This window comes from Hemiscyllium ocellatum, chromosome 31 (assembly GCF_020745735.1).
Source record: "Hemiscyllium ocellatum isolate sHemOce1 chromosome 31, sHemOce1.pat.X.cur, whole genome shotgun sequence".
Taxonomy (NCBI): Eukaryota; Metazoa; Chordata; class Chondrichthyes; order Orectolobiformes; family Hemiscylliidae; genus Hemiscyllium; species Hemiscyllium ocellatum.
The window spans coordinates 38,892,990-38,908,132 of NC_083431.1; the positions used below are offsets into that span (position 1 = coordinate 38,892,990).

The window sequence follows — 15,143 nt, forward strand, 5'->3', positions numbered from 1 at the left end:
CTGCATTGAATTTCATCTGCTTCTTATCCACAAATTCCAACACATTCTGGGCAATCCTTGCATTTTTTTTTGTAATACCTCCAATTTTCCAAGTCTAAATTTATAAGTTGTGCCCTGGAAAAGGAGGTCCAAGTCAATCTTATAAGTCAGGGGTCCAAGGTTTATTACACTGATTAAGAATCTCACTTAGCTCCATTCTGGGAAGGTAAAGATTTAACACAATTCAGCCGATCTCTTATCCATGGTTGTCCGGTCCATGAACTCTACTTTGCTTGCATCTGTTGTGAGACGTATTATCAAATGTCTTTTCGAAGTCCATGTACACCATGTTAACAATATTTCCCTCATCAACCTGTTACGTTTTCAAAAATCATGTGAAAGTTAGTTAAATACAATTTGCTCTTAAACCATACTGATTTTCCTTACCGAACTCTCATTTGTTTATTAGCTTTGTCCTGAATTATCATTTCTAAATGTTTTCTCGCTACCAAGGTTAAACTGACTGCTATGTAGTTGTTGGACTCATGTTTATACTGTACATCCTTTTATGAATGAAGGTGTATCTAACTTTTTGCCATTCTCTAATCCTCTGATAACACTCTTGGAGCTCAGGAAGATTGGAAAATTAAAGCCACTGTGTCCACAGTTGCCACACTCACTTCCTTTGTTACCCCTGGATGCATCTTATTTGGTCCTAGTGCCTTATCAACTTTTAAGTAGACAGACAATCCAATAACCGGTGGGCGGCACGGTGGCACAGTGGTTAGCACTGCTGCCTCACAGCGCCTGAGACCCGGGTTCATTTCCCGACTCAGGCGACTGACTGCGTGGAGTTTGCACGTTCTCCCCGTGTCTGCGTGGGTTTCCTCCGGGTGCTCCGGTTTCCTCCCACAGTCCAAAAATGTGCGGGTCAGGTGAATTGGCCATGCTAAATTGCCCGTAGTGTGAGGTAAGGAGTAAATGTAGGGGTATGGGTGGGTTGCGCTTCGGCGGGTCGGTGTGGACTTGTTGGGCCGAAGGGCCTGTTTCCACACTGTAAGTAATCTAATAACCATCCCCACCTCCCCCATATCAGTTTTAAATCATTCATGATTATGAGCCTCATGTTTCATCATGATCTGCATCTTCTTTCCTCACAAAGGCAGATGCCAAGTATATATTTAATAACTCAGATATGCGAGTAAAAAGTGAGGTCTGCAGATGCTGGAGATCAGAGCTGAAAATGTTAAAGTGCAGCAGGTCAGGCAGCATCCAAGGAACAGGAAATTCGACGTTTCGGGCATAAGCCCTTCATCAGGAATGAGGAAAGTGTGTCGAGCTGGCCAAGCTAAAAGGTAGGGAGGAGGGACTTGGGGGAGGGGCGATGGAGATGTGATAGGTGGAAGGAGGTCAAGGTGAGGGTGATAGGCCGGAGTGGGGTGGGGGCGGAGAGGTCAGGAAGAAAATTGCAGGTTAGGAGGGCGGTGCTGAGTTTGAGGGAATCGACTGAGACAAGGTGGGGGGAGGGGAAATGAGGAAACTGGAGAAATCTGAGTTCATCCCTTGTGGTTGGAGGGTTCCCAGGCGGAAGATGAGGTGCTCTTCCTCCAACCGTCGTGTTGTTATGTTCTGGCGATGGAGGAGTCCAAGGACCTGCATGTCCTTGGTGGAGTGGGAGGTAGAGTTAAAATGTTGAGCCACGGGGTGGTTGGGTTGGTTGGTCCGGGCTCCCAGAGATGTTCCCTGAAGCGTTCCGCAAGTAGGCGGCCCGTCTCCCCAATATAGAGGAGACCATATCGGGTGCAGCGGATGCAATAGATGATGTGTGTGGAGGTGCAGATGAATTTGTGGCAGATATGGAAGGATCCCTTGGGGCCTTGGAGAGAGGTAAGGGAGGAGGTGTGGGCGCAAGTTTTGCATTTCCTGCGGTTGCAGGGGAAGGTGCCGGGATTGGAGGTTGGGTTGGTGGGGGGGGTGTGGACCTGACGAGGGAGTCACAAATGGAGTGGTCTTTGCGGAACGCTGATAGGGGAGGGGAGGGAAATATATCCCTGGTAGTGGGGTCCGTTTGGAGGTGGTGGAAATGAGGGCGGATGATACGCTGTATACGGAGGTTGGTGGGGTGGTAGGTGAGAACCAGTGGGGTTCTATCCTGGTGGCAGTTGGAGGGGCGGGGCTCAAGGGCGGAGGAGCGGGAAGTGGAGGAGATGCGGTGGAGGGCATCGTCGATCACGTCTGGGGGGAATCTGCGGTCTTTGAAGAAGGAGGCCATCTGGGCTGTACGGTATTGGAACTGGTCCTCCTGGGAGCAGATGCGGCGGAGACGAAGGAATTGGGAATATGGAATGGCATTTTTACAGGGGGCAGAGTGGGAGGAGGTGTAGTCCAGGTAGCTGTGGGAGTCAGTCGGTTTATAGTAGATGTCTGTGTCGATTCGGTCGCCCGAGATAGAAATGGAAAGGTCTAGGAAGGGGAGGGAGGAGTCTGAGACGGTCCAGATGAATTTGAGGCCGGGATGGAAGGTGTTGGTAAAGTTGATGAACTGTTCAACCTCCTCGTGGGAGCATGAGGCAGCGCCGATACAGTCATCGATGTAGCGGAGGAAAAGGTGGGGGGGTGGTGCCAGTGTAGTTGCGGAAGATGGACTGTTCCACATGTCTGATCTTTCATCCTCAGAGAGGGGGAGGTCTGGAGGGATGGTGATGATCCGGCAAGGCTGGGACCTAGGACCTGGTGTGGGACTGGAGCTGGGAGTGGGGGGCGGGGTTAGGGGCAGGGGCGGGGACGGAGATCGACGTAGAGGCGGGGTTAGACGTGGTGATGAAGCTTGGTGTGGGGGCGGGGTTAAGCGTGGGGGCGGGGTCACGCGTGGTGATGGAAGTCGGCGTTTTCAATATCTCGCCGAGTTCAAAAGGCGGCAAGATATTGAAAACGATGCAAGATCAGTCCTCAGCAGAGGCCTCACCTTCATTCCCCTATGCCCTCGGATTAATGAGTTCAACACGCGGCGAGATATTGAAAAACAATTCTTCTGCCGCCTTCGCCTCCGTGCCTACTTCTTCAACCAAGACTCCCGCCCACCCTCTGACGACCCCTTCTCCCGCCTGCAACACACCCCATCCACCTGGACACCCCGTGTTAGCCTCTTACCTGCCCTCGATCTATTTATAGCCAACTGCCGCCGCGACATTAACCGACTTAACCTGTCCACCCCTCTTACCCACTCCAACCTCTCACCCTCAGAACGTGCAGCGCTCCAACCCCAACCTCACCATCAAACCGGCAGACAAGGGAGGCGCGGTAGTAGTTTGGCGCACCGACCTTTATACTGCTGAGGCCAAACGCCAGTTCGTGGACGCCTCCTCCTACTGCCCCCTTGATCATGACCCCACTTCCCACCACCAAACCATCATCTCCCAGACCATCCATAACCTCATCACCTCAGGGGATCTCCCATCCACCGCCTCCAACCTCATAGTCCCACAACCCCGCACCGCCCGTTTCTACCTCCTGCCCAAAATCTACAAACCTGACTGCCCCGGCGACCCATTGTCTCAGCCTACTCCTGCCCCACCGAACTCATCTCCGCGTACCTCAACACGGTTCTGTCCCCCTTAGTCCAAGAACTCCCCACCTACGTTCGGGACACCACCCACGCCCTCCGCTTCCTCCATGATTTTCGCTTCCCCGGTCCCCAACGCCTTATCTTCACGATGGACATCCAGTCCCTGTACACCTCCATCCCCCATCATGAAGGACTCAAAGCCCTCCGCTTCTTCCTTTCCCGCCTTACCAACCAGTCCCTTCCACTGAAACCCTCCTTCGACTGACTGAACTGGTCCTCACCCTGAACAACTTCTCTTTCCAATCCTCCCACTTCCTCCAAACTAAAGGAGTTGCCATGGGCACCCGCATGGGCGCCAGCTATGCCTGTCTCTTCGTAGGATATGTGGAACAGTCCATCTTCCGCAACTACACTGGCACCACCCCCCACCCTTTCCTCCGCTACATCGATGACTGTATCGACGCTGCCTCATGCTCCCACGAGGAGGTTGAACAGTTCATCAACTTTACCAATACCTTCCATCCCGACCTCAAATTCACCTGGACCGTCTCAGACTCCTCCCTCCCCTTCCTAGACCTTTTCATTTCTATCTCGGGCGTCCAAATCGACACAGACATCTACTATAAACCGACTGACTCCCACAGCTACCTGGACTACACCTCCTCCCACCCTGCCCCCTGTAAAAACGCCATTCGATATTCCCAATTCCTTCGTCTCCGCCACATCTGCTCCCAGGAGGACCAGTTCCAATACCGTATAGCCCAGATGGCCTCCTTCTTCAAAGACCGCAGATTCCTCCCAGACGTGATCGACGATGCCCTCCACCGCATCTCTTCCACTTCCCACTCCTCTGCCCTTGAACCCCGCCCCTCCAACCACCACCAGGACAGAACCCCACTGGTTCTCACCTACCACCCCACCAACCTCCATATACAGCGTATCATCCGCCCTCATTTCCACCACCTCCAAACGGACCCCACTACCAGGGATATATTTCCCTCCCCTCCCCTATCAGCGTTCCGCAAAGACCACTCCCTTCGTGACTCCCTCGTCAGGTCCACACCCCCCACCAACCCAACCTCCAATTCCGGCACCTTCCCCTGCAACCGCAGGAAATGCAAAACTTGCGCCCACACCTCCTCCCTTACCTCTCTCCAAGGCCCCAAGGGATCCTTCCATATCTGCCACAAATTCACCTGCACCTCCACACACATCATCTATTGCATCCGCTGCACCCGATATGGTCTCCTCTATATTGGGGAGACGGGCCGCCTACTTGCGGAACGCTTCAGGGAACACCTCTGGGTCGCCCGGACCAACCAACCCAACCACCCCGTGGCTCAACACTTTAACTCTCCCTCCCACTCCACCAAGGACATGCAGATCCTTGGACTCCTCCATCGCCAGAACATAACAACACGACGGTTGGAGGAAGAGCGCCTCATCTTCCGCCTGGGAACCCTCCAACCACAAGGGATGAACTCAGATTTCTCCAGTTTCCTCATTTCCCCTCCCCCCACCTTGTCTCAGTCAATTCCCTCGAACTCAGCACCGCCCTCCTAACCTGCAATTTTCTTCCTGACCTCTCCGCCCCCACCCCACTCCGGCCTATCACCCTCACCTTGACCTCCTTCCACCTATCACATCTCCATCACCCCTCCCCCAAGTCCCTCCTCCCTACCTTTTATCTTAGCCTGCTGGACACACTTTCCTCATTCCTGATGAAGGGCTTATGCCCGAAACGTCGAATTTCCTGTTCCTTGAATGCTACCTGACCTGCTGCGCTTTAACCAGCAACACATTTTAACTCAGGTATGCCTCTATATCTATATGTCAATCCTCTAATCAGTTCCACTTCTATTTGTATGACTGCAGAGGGCTTACAGAAATTGGTGATTTGAAAAGAATATTTTTTCTTCTCTTCATTCGTGAGATGAGGGCATCACTGGCTAGGTCAGCATTTATTGTCTATGCCGAATTGCCCAGAGGGTAGTTGAGTCAACCACCGAGCTGTGAGTCTGGAGTCACACGTAAGCCAGACCAGGTAAGGATGGCTGTTTGCTTTTCTAAAGGGCATTAGTCAACCATATGAGTTTTTCTGACATGTAAAAATGGTTTCATTATTAGGTTCCTAATTCTAGAATTTTATTGGATCCAAATTCCACCATCTACCTTGGAAGGATTCAGACCCAGGTCTCCAGAGTATTACCCAGGTAGCTGGATGAACGTTCCAGTGATAATACTACTAACCTGTCACCTCCCCTCAGAATTTTCTAGAATATTCTGTTTTCATTCTAGTTTGAAATCGATCTGTTCAAGAGTGAACATGCCTGTCAGAGTCCTTTGGACTTCCAGTATCGCAATGAGATCCTGTCTTTGGAGGAAACAGAGAAGAAGAACTTCCGAATCTTCACCTATACTGACTTCGACCGATACACCAACATGCAAGAGGTACTGAAACTCCAGTCATTGCTGCATTTTTATGTTAAAAATGGTCAACAATTCAGCAGACCAGGATCAAATTGAATTGCTAAGATTGCTTATAGCAGACAAATCCTGATCTTTCAGTTAATGTAATCTCTGTGGTTTTTCTGGAACTTCAAAGCAAGGTAATATGTGTTCACAGTACGGATTATAAGCATATGATAGTGTTCCTCTGGTACTGTATATTGAATAAAAGGAAGTGAAATAAGTTTGAAGACAACCTGATATATTGTTTGTTTAACCGAAGAATAAAGTCAGTTGCGCTCTCTTAGAATTGGGAAACATCTCTAGAATAAGTAAAACAACATATTGAGGTTGGTTAACTTAATGATAGTGTGACTCAGTCCTCAAGATCATGTCTATCTGGTCAGAAAGTATTTTGAGAATGGATGAAGATGAATCTCAGGAGCAAACAAAAAACTATCATTTGATGAGTTGTGTTTTGCATAAAACCTTCACTATACTGTCTGCCTCTACTGATTCCAACATCTCTTCTTCCAAGCACTTTCTTTCTTGGTGCCAAAGACTACTATTTAAACAAGACCGAGTTACTTAAAAGTGGGAATGTTACTTTTTATGCACTTAATGGTGATTTATTGTCTGAAATTGAATAAAAACTACTGTTGATATAAATAGTAAGCTACAGAATTATCAGCAAGCTTGTTAGTATTAGAATAGCAGAAGAATGTCACCAGATATTGTAATTTGAGGTGCATTACATGACCCTCCATCTAGCAAGCATTGTGTATTTACAGTGTTTCTATCACATCTTTCTATTTTGATGTCATGGAAGATGAATTTCAAATGTTAGACAAAAATTTTAAAAGGCGTCTTTGATTGTTAGATGTTGGTTATAGAACTGTTAATTTTTTTAGATTAGATTACTTACAGTGTGGAAACAGGCCCTTCGGCCCAACAAGTCCACACCGACCCGCCGAAGCGCAACCCACCCATACCCCTGCATTTACCCCTTACCTCACACTACGGGCAATTTAGCATGGCCAATTCACCTGACCCGCACATTTTTGGACTGTGGGAGGAAACCGGAGTACCCGGAGGAAACCCACGCAGACACAGGGAGAACATACAAACTCCACACAGTCAATCGCCTGAGGCGGGAATTGAACCCGGGTTAATATTGGACCAGTGTTTCTGGAATTGTGCAGATTTGCTGAGTATTACAAATAGGAAATCTTCATTGCAGCGCATTGCAGGGGCTGTGAGAATTACACATCAATTTATCTAAAAGTTTTGAGAGTGTTGAGATTTTAGAGAAGATTTATAACTCAGGTTGTGGATCAGGTTGTAAATTTGCTCGCTGAGCTAGTAGATTTGTTCTCAGACATTTCGTCATCTTGCCAGGTAACATTGTCAGCAAGTGTCCAATGAAACCTTGATGTTCTCTCCCACTTGCTGTTTATCTATTTCGACTTGTTGTGGTAGGTGATATCGCTTTTGATTCTGTTTCAGAAAGGTTGGTAAATGGAGTTCAAATCTATATGTTTTTTAATGGAGTTCCGGTTTGAATGCCAGGTCTCTAGGAATTTCCATGCATGTCTTTGTTTAGTCTGTCCCAGAATGGATGTGTTGGCACAATCAAACTGGTGTCCCTCTTTGCCTGTGTAAACGGATACCAGTGATAGTGGTCCAGAGGCCTGGACTTGTAGTCAGTCTTAAAAGTGGAAATCCTATGGCATTAATGAACAGGTTGAAGACCAATTCTTATACACTATAAAATTTCAGTAGCAGAACAGGAAAGTATACCAAGGAATTTTCTAAAGCTTTTAACAGAACATGGTACATAATAATCCAATAAAAAGCCACATATTTCTAAACCTGCACACAACATAAACAGAGACATCTATAAAAATATAATCAAATACTCACCACCATTTCAATTACGTTACAAAAGGGAAGTGAATTCCCAGTGGGATTTGGTGATTTTTGTTTTGCTGGAATGTTTGTTACTCAGTTGTGGAATATGATTATTCTGGAGGGTCAGTTGTGGTATAAGAAAATGGCAACTTACTGTGCAATAGTGAATTGTCCTTCAGCTGATCTGCCCTACATGTGACTCCAGAACCAAATGCAATGTGGTTGACTGTCAACTGCCATTTGAAATGACCTAACAAATAGTTCAAAGGCAGCTACGGATGGGCAAGAAGTGCTGGCCAGCTAGTGACACCCACATCCCATGAGTGAATTATAGAAACAGAATATAATAGCGTCTCGCAAATAGCACAATACGAAGGTTAGCCTGACAGTTGTTCTCCCCCCTAATTTCCAATAGTAGGACTAATTCCTTCATATGCCAATAGGTACTTCACACAGTGGATTTAATTCTTTCTTTTTGCCTCTTGAGGCAAGCTCCAGCATCTGTAACAGTTCCTGCAGGTTTGGCTCTCAGCTGCTGTAAGTACCCATACTGAGGTCAGAACTTTACTTACGTTTCTGTTTTTATAATTGATAAATGTTTTTATAAAAGACCCGTGCAAACTTTTCACCCACTTTGGTCAGGGTAAGAGATCATGTTGCAACTGCACTGAGAGCAATCTAAATCTGGGAGCTGGCACTTTAATTATAGCAGATTGAGAAACCTTCGACTTCTGATGATATTTGAGAGATGGAGCATTGAAGTCTGAGTTTTTGCAGTGCAATGTTTTCTCATCTCTTTGCCCTCCTATTTTAAGAAAGGGCTCAAATGGCATTACCTCAGTCAATGATAAGAGGTGGTGCTGGACAGGGCGGAGTGTCAAGTAGAATCATCATTTTGTTGGACCCCTTGAAACGTTCTAAGGATCCATGGACCCCTGGATGTGAATTTCTGATTTACAGATAGAAACAGGCTATTTGGTGCAGCAGTCCTGATATTGTAATCCACACAAACCTTCTCTCGGGAGAAAGTGAGGACTGCAGATGCTGAAGATCAGACTTAAAAAGTGTGGCGGTGATTAAGAGCTTATGCTTGAAATGTCGACTCTCTTCCTCGGATGCTGCCTGACTGATTATGCTTTTCCAGCACCACACTTTTTTACCATGAACCTTCTCTCAAATTACTTCACTTAAAAGGATTCGTCGATGATCTTCTCACAAAAGTAAATCCTGCTGATACTGCAAATCTGAAAGAAAAACCGTGAGACCTGGAGAAACTCAGTAGGTTTGACAACATCCATAATAAGAGAAACAAGTTAATGCTTTGATTCAGTTGACTTCTTCAGAATGGAAGAGTGGTGAATTCCTACGTTGAGAAAAAAGGAAAATACGTCAGAAGCATAATGGCATAATTGGAATAGGTATGATGGAGGTGGGAAAACTGGGAGAATGGAATAGATTCATTAGACAAGAAGCACACTGTCAGAATGTGGAGTAAAAGTAACTGTAGTAATGGTGAATTTGTCATGAATATTAGCTGACAGTCTTTTCGTGTATATGAAAACAGAGAAGTTGAAGAAGGGAAAGGAAGAGTGAGAGATGAACCAGATAAAGCTGAGAAAAGGGTGGACATTTTGAAGCAAAATGGATTTATTTTCTAGTTCTAGATGAAAGCAGGAAGCAGAACTGAAACAGTCTTTGATGTACCAGAAAAACAGAGTTATGGGAGAGAGCCTGAGTAGGAATGGAACAAGAAATATTCCACAAGTCCCACGAAAAGACAGGCAAAATAGGGCCAATCGAGATTAACTACACATTGACTTGGAAAGCATTAGATTAATTAAAGAAGAAATTGTTCAGTGAGAGAAGAGGCTCTGCCAGACAGAGGGTGGTGGTGTGAATGTGAATTATTGAGGCCTTCATTTAAGGATTAAGTGGAGAGCCCTCAGACCATCCTGCTGAGGAATGAAAGTGCAGAGGGATTATGTATCCATAATGGTGGTTGTTAGGGCCAGAAAGTTGCAAATCTTTGAGATGCTGTAGGGCATTAGAAGAATTGCAAATGTAATTGGGAAGAAGAAGAGAGTCAAAGTGGCAAGAACTAAACTGGAGTGTAGGCATAGACTAGAATGATGAGTCTGGAAGATCAGTTCTGTTTCTGGATTGGGGAAAAACATTAAAAATGTTCTATATTAAATTGGGGAACTGTGAGGTGGAGTGCTGTGGAGGGAAGATTTCTAAAGGAGATGTGGTCATTGACAATCTGGAAATAATGGCTTGATGTTCAGGTATGGGGTCACCGTCTAAGGGAAATAGGAAGAAATATTAGATAATTGACATTTAGCCTCTGCTACATTGAAGACTATGTACTATTTTTGTGGCCAGGTTTGTTAACAAAGTCACAGTTAGACCTGAGAGAACAGAGGACAACAGGTTCAGAGGTAGTCAGCAGAGATATTTAAGGTGGTTGATTTCACACTGACAGTTCTTGATGATGAGATTGTGAATGGGTCAGAGACCAGGTGGAGGAGTCCATGTGAAGGGAGAATATTGGACACCTGTGAAAGAGTCCATGGATTTGAAGGCAGGACATCTGATAGCAGAAATGGACATAGAGGTGAAGGTGACTGAGATAGGGTTCAGTGTTTTGCCGCTCCTGAAATTCATTGAGGTGAGGGTGTAAAGATATAAAACTGAGACTGGGACAATGGAAACTCAGAGTATAGTGAATACATAACAAAAGATGGAATAAGGTGAAAGGTGGGTCAGAGGAACTGGATGGGAAAGGGTCAAGGGGGATGTTGGCACCCATAAATTGTTGGAGCTATCATCCTTCAACATCATTATTTCCCCATGCTATGTCTATGTACACTGAATGTATCCTTTCCTTTTTCCTTTTATTTCTTTCTTCACTTATTGTTTATCTGTACTGGCTAGAATCATAGAGATGTACAGCACTGAAACAGACCCTTCGGTCCAACTCGTCCATGTTGACCAGATAACCTAACCCAATCTAGTCCCACCTGCCAGCACCTAAACCCTTCCTAGCACTCTAAACCCTTCCTATTCATATATCCATCCAGATGCCTATTAAATATTGGAATTGTACCAGCCTCCACCACTTCCTCTGGCAGCTCATTTCCATACACGCACCACAACTACTTGAAAGCGTTACACCTTTAGGTCCCTTTTAAATTTTTCCCCTCTCACCCGAAATCTATGCCTTCAAGTTTTGGACTCCCCCCCCCCCCCCCCCCCAGGAAAGAGACCACGTCTGTTTACCCAATCCACGCCCCTCATGATTTTATAAACCTCTATAGGTTATCTTTGACGCTCCAGGGAACAGCCTCTAGCTATAGCTCAAATCCTCCAACCCTGACAACATCCTTGTAAGTCTTTTCTGAACCCTTTCAAGTTTCACAACATCCTTCCTATTGGAGGGAGACCAGAATTGTACACAGTGTTCCAAAAGTGGCCTAACCAATGTCCTGTGAAGCTTACCCTTCAGTCCAAATCGTTCCTGCTGACCAGGTATCCTAAACTAATCTAGTTTCATTTGCCAGCATTTGGCCCATACCCCTCCAAACCCTTCCCATTCATGTACCCATCCAGGTGCCTTTTAAGTATTGTAATTTTACCTACCTCCTCCACTTCCTTTGGCAGCTCATTCTGTGCACACACCATCCTCTATATGAAAAAAGTTGTTCCTTAAGTTCCTTTTATATCCTTCCCCTCTCACCTTAAAACTATGCCCTTCAGCTTTGGACTCCCCGACCCTGGGGAAAAAGACCTATTCATGCCCTTTATAATTCTATAAACTTTTATAAGGTCACTCTGCAACCTCTGAAGCTCCAGGACGAAATAGCCTCAGCCTCTCCTTATAGCTTAAACCTTCCAACCCCAGCAAAGTCCTTGTAAATCTTTTCTGCACCCTTCCAAGTTCAACAACATCTTTCATAAAGCAAGAAGACCAGACATTTTCATACCAGTCCAGTTCCTCAAACTATGGACTGTAGCCCAGCTGTTATGTCTTCATTTCATACATTTTCATCCTCCCCTTCTTTTCCACAATTTGGTGGTCTATTTCTTTTAGCACGTGTTGTCCTTTTATCTTTTATTCCAAACCATCTGGATTCTGTTTCTGCTGTTCATCGTTTTCTCTAATGAATCCGTCTAATTAGCAATCCGTCATACCTTCATCCTTCCCTATCCTTTCTATTATGTTATTATCGGCAATGTTTATTTGCTATATCGCTTCTTCATGCAGCCATTTTTTCCGATTCCTTCCTGGAGATTACTGTCTCCATTAGCCCATTTTATTTTGAATACAATGCACTTTACTGCACTAAGGATTTAATTGTTGTTAACAGGTCTTTCCATACAGTTGATAAACTAAAAAGGTCATGAAATAAATAGTTATTCTTGTTCCTTTCCTTGATCTGACCTTTGCTGTCCTCTGCAATTACTTTCATCGTTGAACATGTTGTTTTCACAAGATTCCTCTTCCTATTTCTTCTACACCCCTCCCCACAACTCCCATGCTAAAAATGCATTCTAAGACAGATAGTCTGATATTGAGAGAAAATTCTATTTATAATGTTAAAATATGACCATTTTTGCATACATTTAACACCAGAACACTCATTTGAATTGTTGAATTTGGTCCTTTTACTGGAAAAGTGATGGGACATACTGATTTTAATAAGATAAGCATCACATTTCATTCATTTCTTTGCATGGATGTGTTGTTGTTTTCTGTATTTTTTACAGAAACACTCCTTTCATGTTTAGTGCATAAGCCAAGTGCTTTCTTCATAAAATGTTGGTATGATATTTATCCAGGGCCCTTGAAGTCAAGGCCAATACTTTGCTAGCATAAAATTCACGCTCAACTGCCAGCAGGAGATAGTAGTTAACTTTTCTTAAGTCCTTTTGATCCTAGCCCACTGAGATAAATGTCAAAGATCAGTTACTCGAGGACAAACTATGAATCAAATCTAGATTCTTGTACACTGAATAGATACCAGAGAATGATAGATTCACACAGTCTAGAAGAAACTCATTCAGCTCATTGCACCTGCCCTGGTCTTTAAAGGAACTATTCAATTAGTCACCCTCCCCTTCCCCAAGAGTTTTTTTTTTGCTTTTCAAGTAAATATCTAATTCCTTTTGAAAGTTACGATTGAATCTGCTTCCATCAGCATTTTAGTACTAGAGCAGGCAGCTCATTGACTCAAAGAGATCGGTACAAAGCATTCCTTTAACCTTCCACACCATGTATTGTGACTGGCTAAGAGATAGAGAAGCTGGTGACCAATATAGGGTTCTCTAAGTGACAATGTGACTCTGGTTACAGAGCTATGTAAATACTGAACCAAACTGAAGTTGTGCCAGCTGTTGGTAGTAAATGTGTATCCTGTTTTCCAGTATTCTCAGTCTGCGACCACATCAGCAAAGGAGGTTCCATCATATCTGGCAGAAAGGATGTCACATGTTCGACGCAGAAGGCAGGAGCGCAGAATGATGTAAGTGGAGAGATGGCAAATATTCATTTGATAAAGCAGTGAAAATATTGAAGTTTTTGTTCTAAGCAGAGATACAATTTAAATATCTTTTAAAATATGGAGTACCTTGTGCCAGCTCGGTAAAATGCTAAGCATTTTGCTTCAGTTGTTTTGAGTCTATATTTCGGTCTATGTGTTAGTTGGAAGTGGAATGTTTCGAAACATAGCCTGCTACTGTTTGTGAATCCTTCAATAAGTCCAAATTTATAAAGGCATTCCTTGCTGCATTTTTTCTTTCATCTGTCTATGAAGCAACCAATCTGTTTTGATTTTCCTATTATCATTCTCTTTCTAGTCTCTGACATGTTCTGTAATCTGTGGGTATCATCTAGTGTCTGTACCCAGTTGACTACCCTGAATGTGCAAGTTTATATGTAGAGAATTAGAGGCTGTTTGATTGTGGGTGGTTTCACAACTGAGCCCAGGCATTGCCCTGTGTAGATTCATGTGAAAGTTATCAGCAAAGTGGGATGGTAGTGTTGTGGAGTTGAAGCACTTTAATGTGGACAATATCAGTAGAGATTTGAAGAAATTGCAGAAAAAAGGAGATTCATGTATGAAAAAGGGGTGGACTTCCTCTACCTCTTTTTCCTTGTTGATTTTGATTTCAAACTAACTTGTAACTGTACAGAGAAAAAGCTCAAAGTTTGTGAGAAGATTTGTAGCTCGGGTGCTCGTTGTGGTTTTGCTCGGCAAACAGAACCACAACAACAGAGAAAAAGCTGATGATTCTTAGGTTACGTTATTTTGCTAAATTGATTTATTGGGCATACCAAAGATTTTTATAATCTTAGGTAGTTTATAAGCATACTTGTTGTTTTACTTCATTGATTCCTGATTCTTCACCCTGTGTGAGAGCCTGGACAGTGATGACAGAATATTTGTGGAGAACTAAAAAGATCTGTCAGAAATGAGCCTGACCAGGGTTTGCCTATGTCTTTTCCAGTAGGGGTCAATGGATTGCAATTGGACTGATTTTCTTTTCCAGCTTGACTCCTATAGTAACAAGCCATGAAATTAGTATGGACCGGGTGTCAAACCTGAAGGCTTTGCACTTCCTAGTTTTCTATGAATTTGGCAAGTTGAGAGTTTCATCATACTCTTGACTTGTATTTTTCAAATGGTGGGCAGGCTTTTGGGAAACAGGAGGTGAATTACTTGTTGCACACTTCCTAGTTTCTGACTCGCTCTTGTAGCTACAGTATTTGTGTGGCTAATTATAATTAAATTTCTGGTCGCCCAGGATGCAGGTAGTGGGCGATTTAGTGATGGTAGTGTCATTGAATGCCAAGGAGTGCTGGTTAGGTTCTCTCTTGTTGAATATGGTCATTGCCTGGCACGTGTGGAGTGAATGTTACTTGCTACTTGTCAGCCCAAGCCTGGTCGTTGTCTAGATCTTGCAGCATTTGGGCATAAGAGTGCTTCAGTATTTGAGAAGTTGCAAATGGTGCTGAAAATTGTGCAATCATCAGTGAACATTGCCACTTCTGATCTTGTGATGGAGGGATAGTCATTGGTAAAACAGCTGAAGATGGTAGGACCAAGAACACTACTCTGAAGAACTCCTGCTGAGATGTTCTAGAACTGAGAAGACTGACCTTCAACAACCATAACCATCTTCTTTTGTGTCAGGTATGATTCTAATCAGTGGAGAGTTTTCTCCTTGATTCAGTACACAT

The 15,143-nt window shown here is 44.5% G+C and overlaps 1 protein-coding gene across 1 annotated transcript in view; it reads left to right on the plus strand.

Moving 5' to 3' along the window:
* mks1 (MKS transition zone complex subunit 1) overlaps nucleotides 1-15,143 on the plus strand; it is a 70,340-nt gene that overhangs the window by 9,098 nt on the left and 46,099 nt on the right. Inside the window, exons 4-5 of the mRNA XM_060847906.1 lie at nucleotides 5,843-5,995; nucleotides 13,328-13,425. Coding sequence (XP_060703889.1) covers nucleotides 5,843-5,995; nucleotides 13,328-13,425 — 251 coding nt within the window. The remainder of the gene's footprint in view (nucleotides 1-5,842; nucleotides 5,996-13,327; nucleotides 13,426-15,143) is intronic.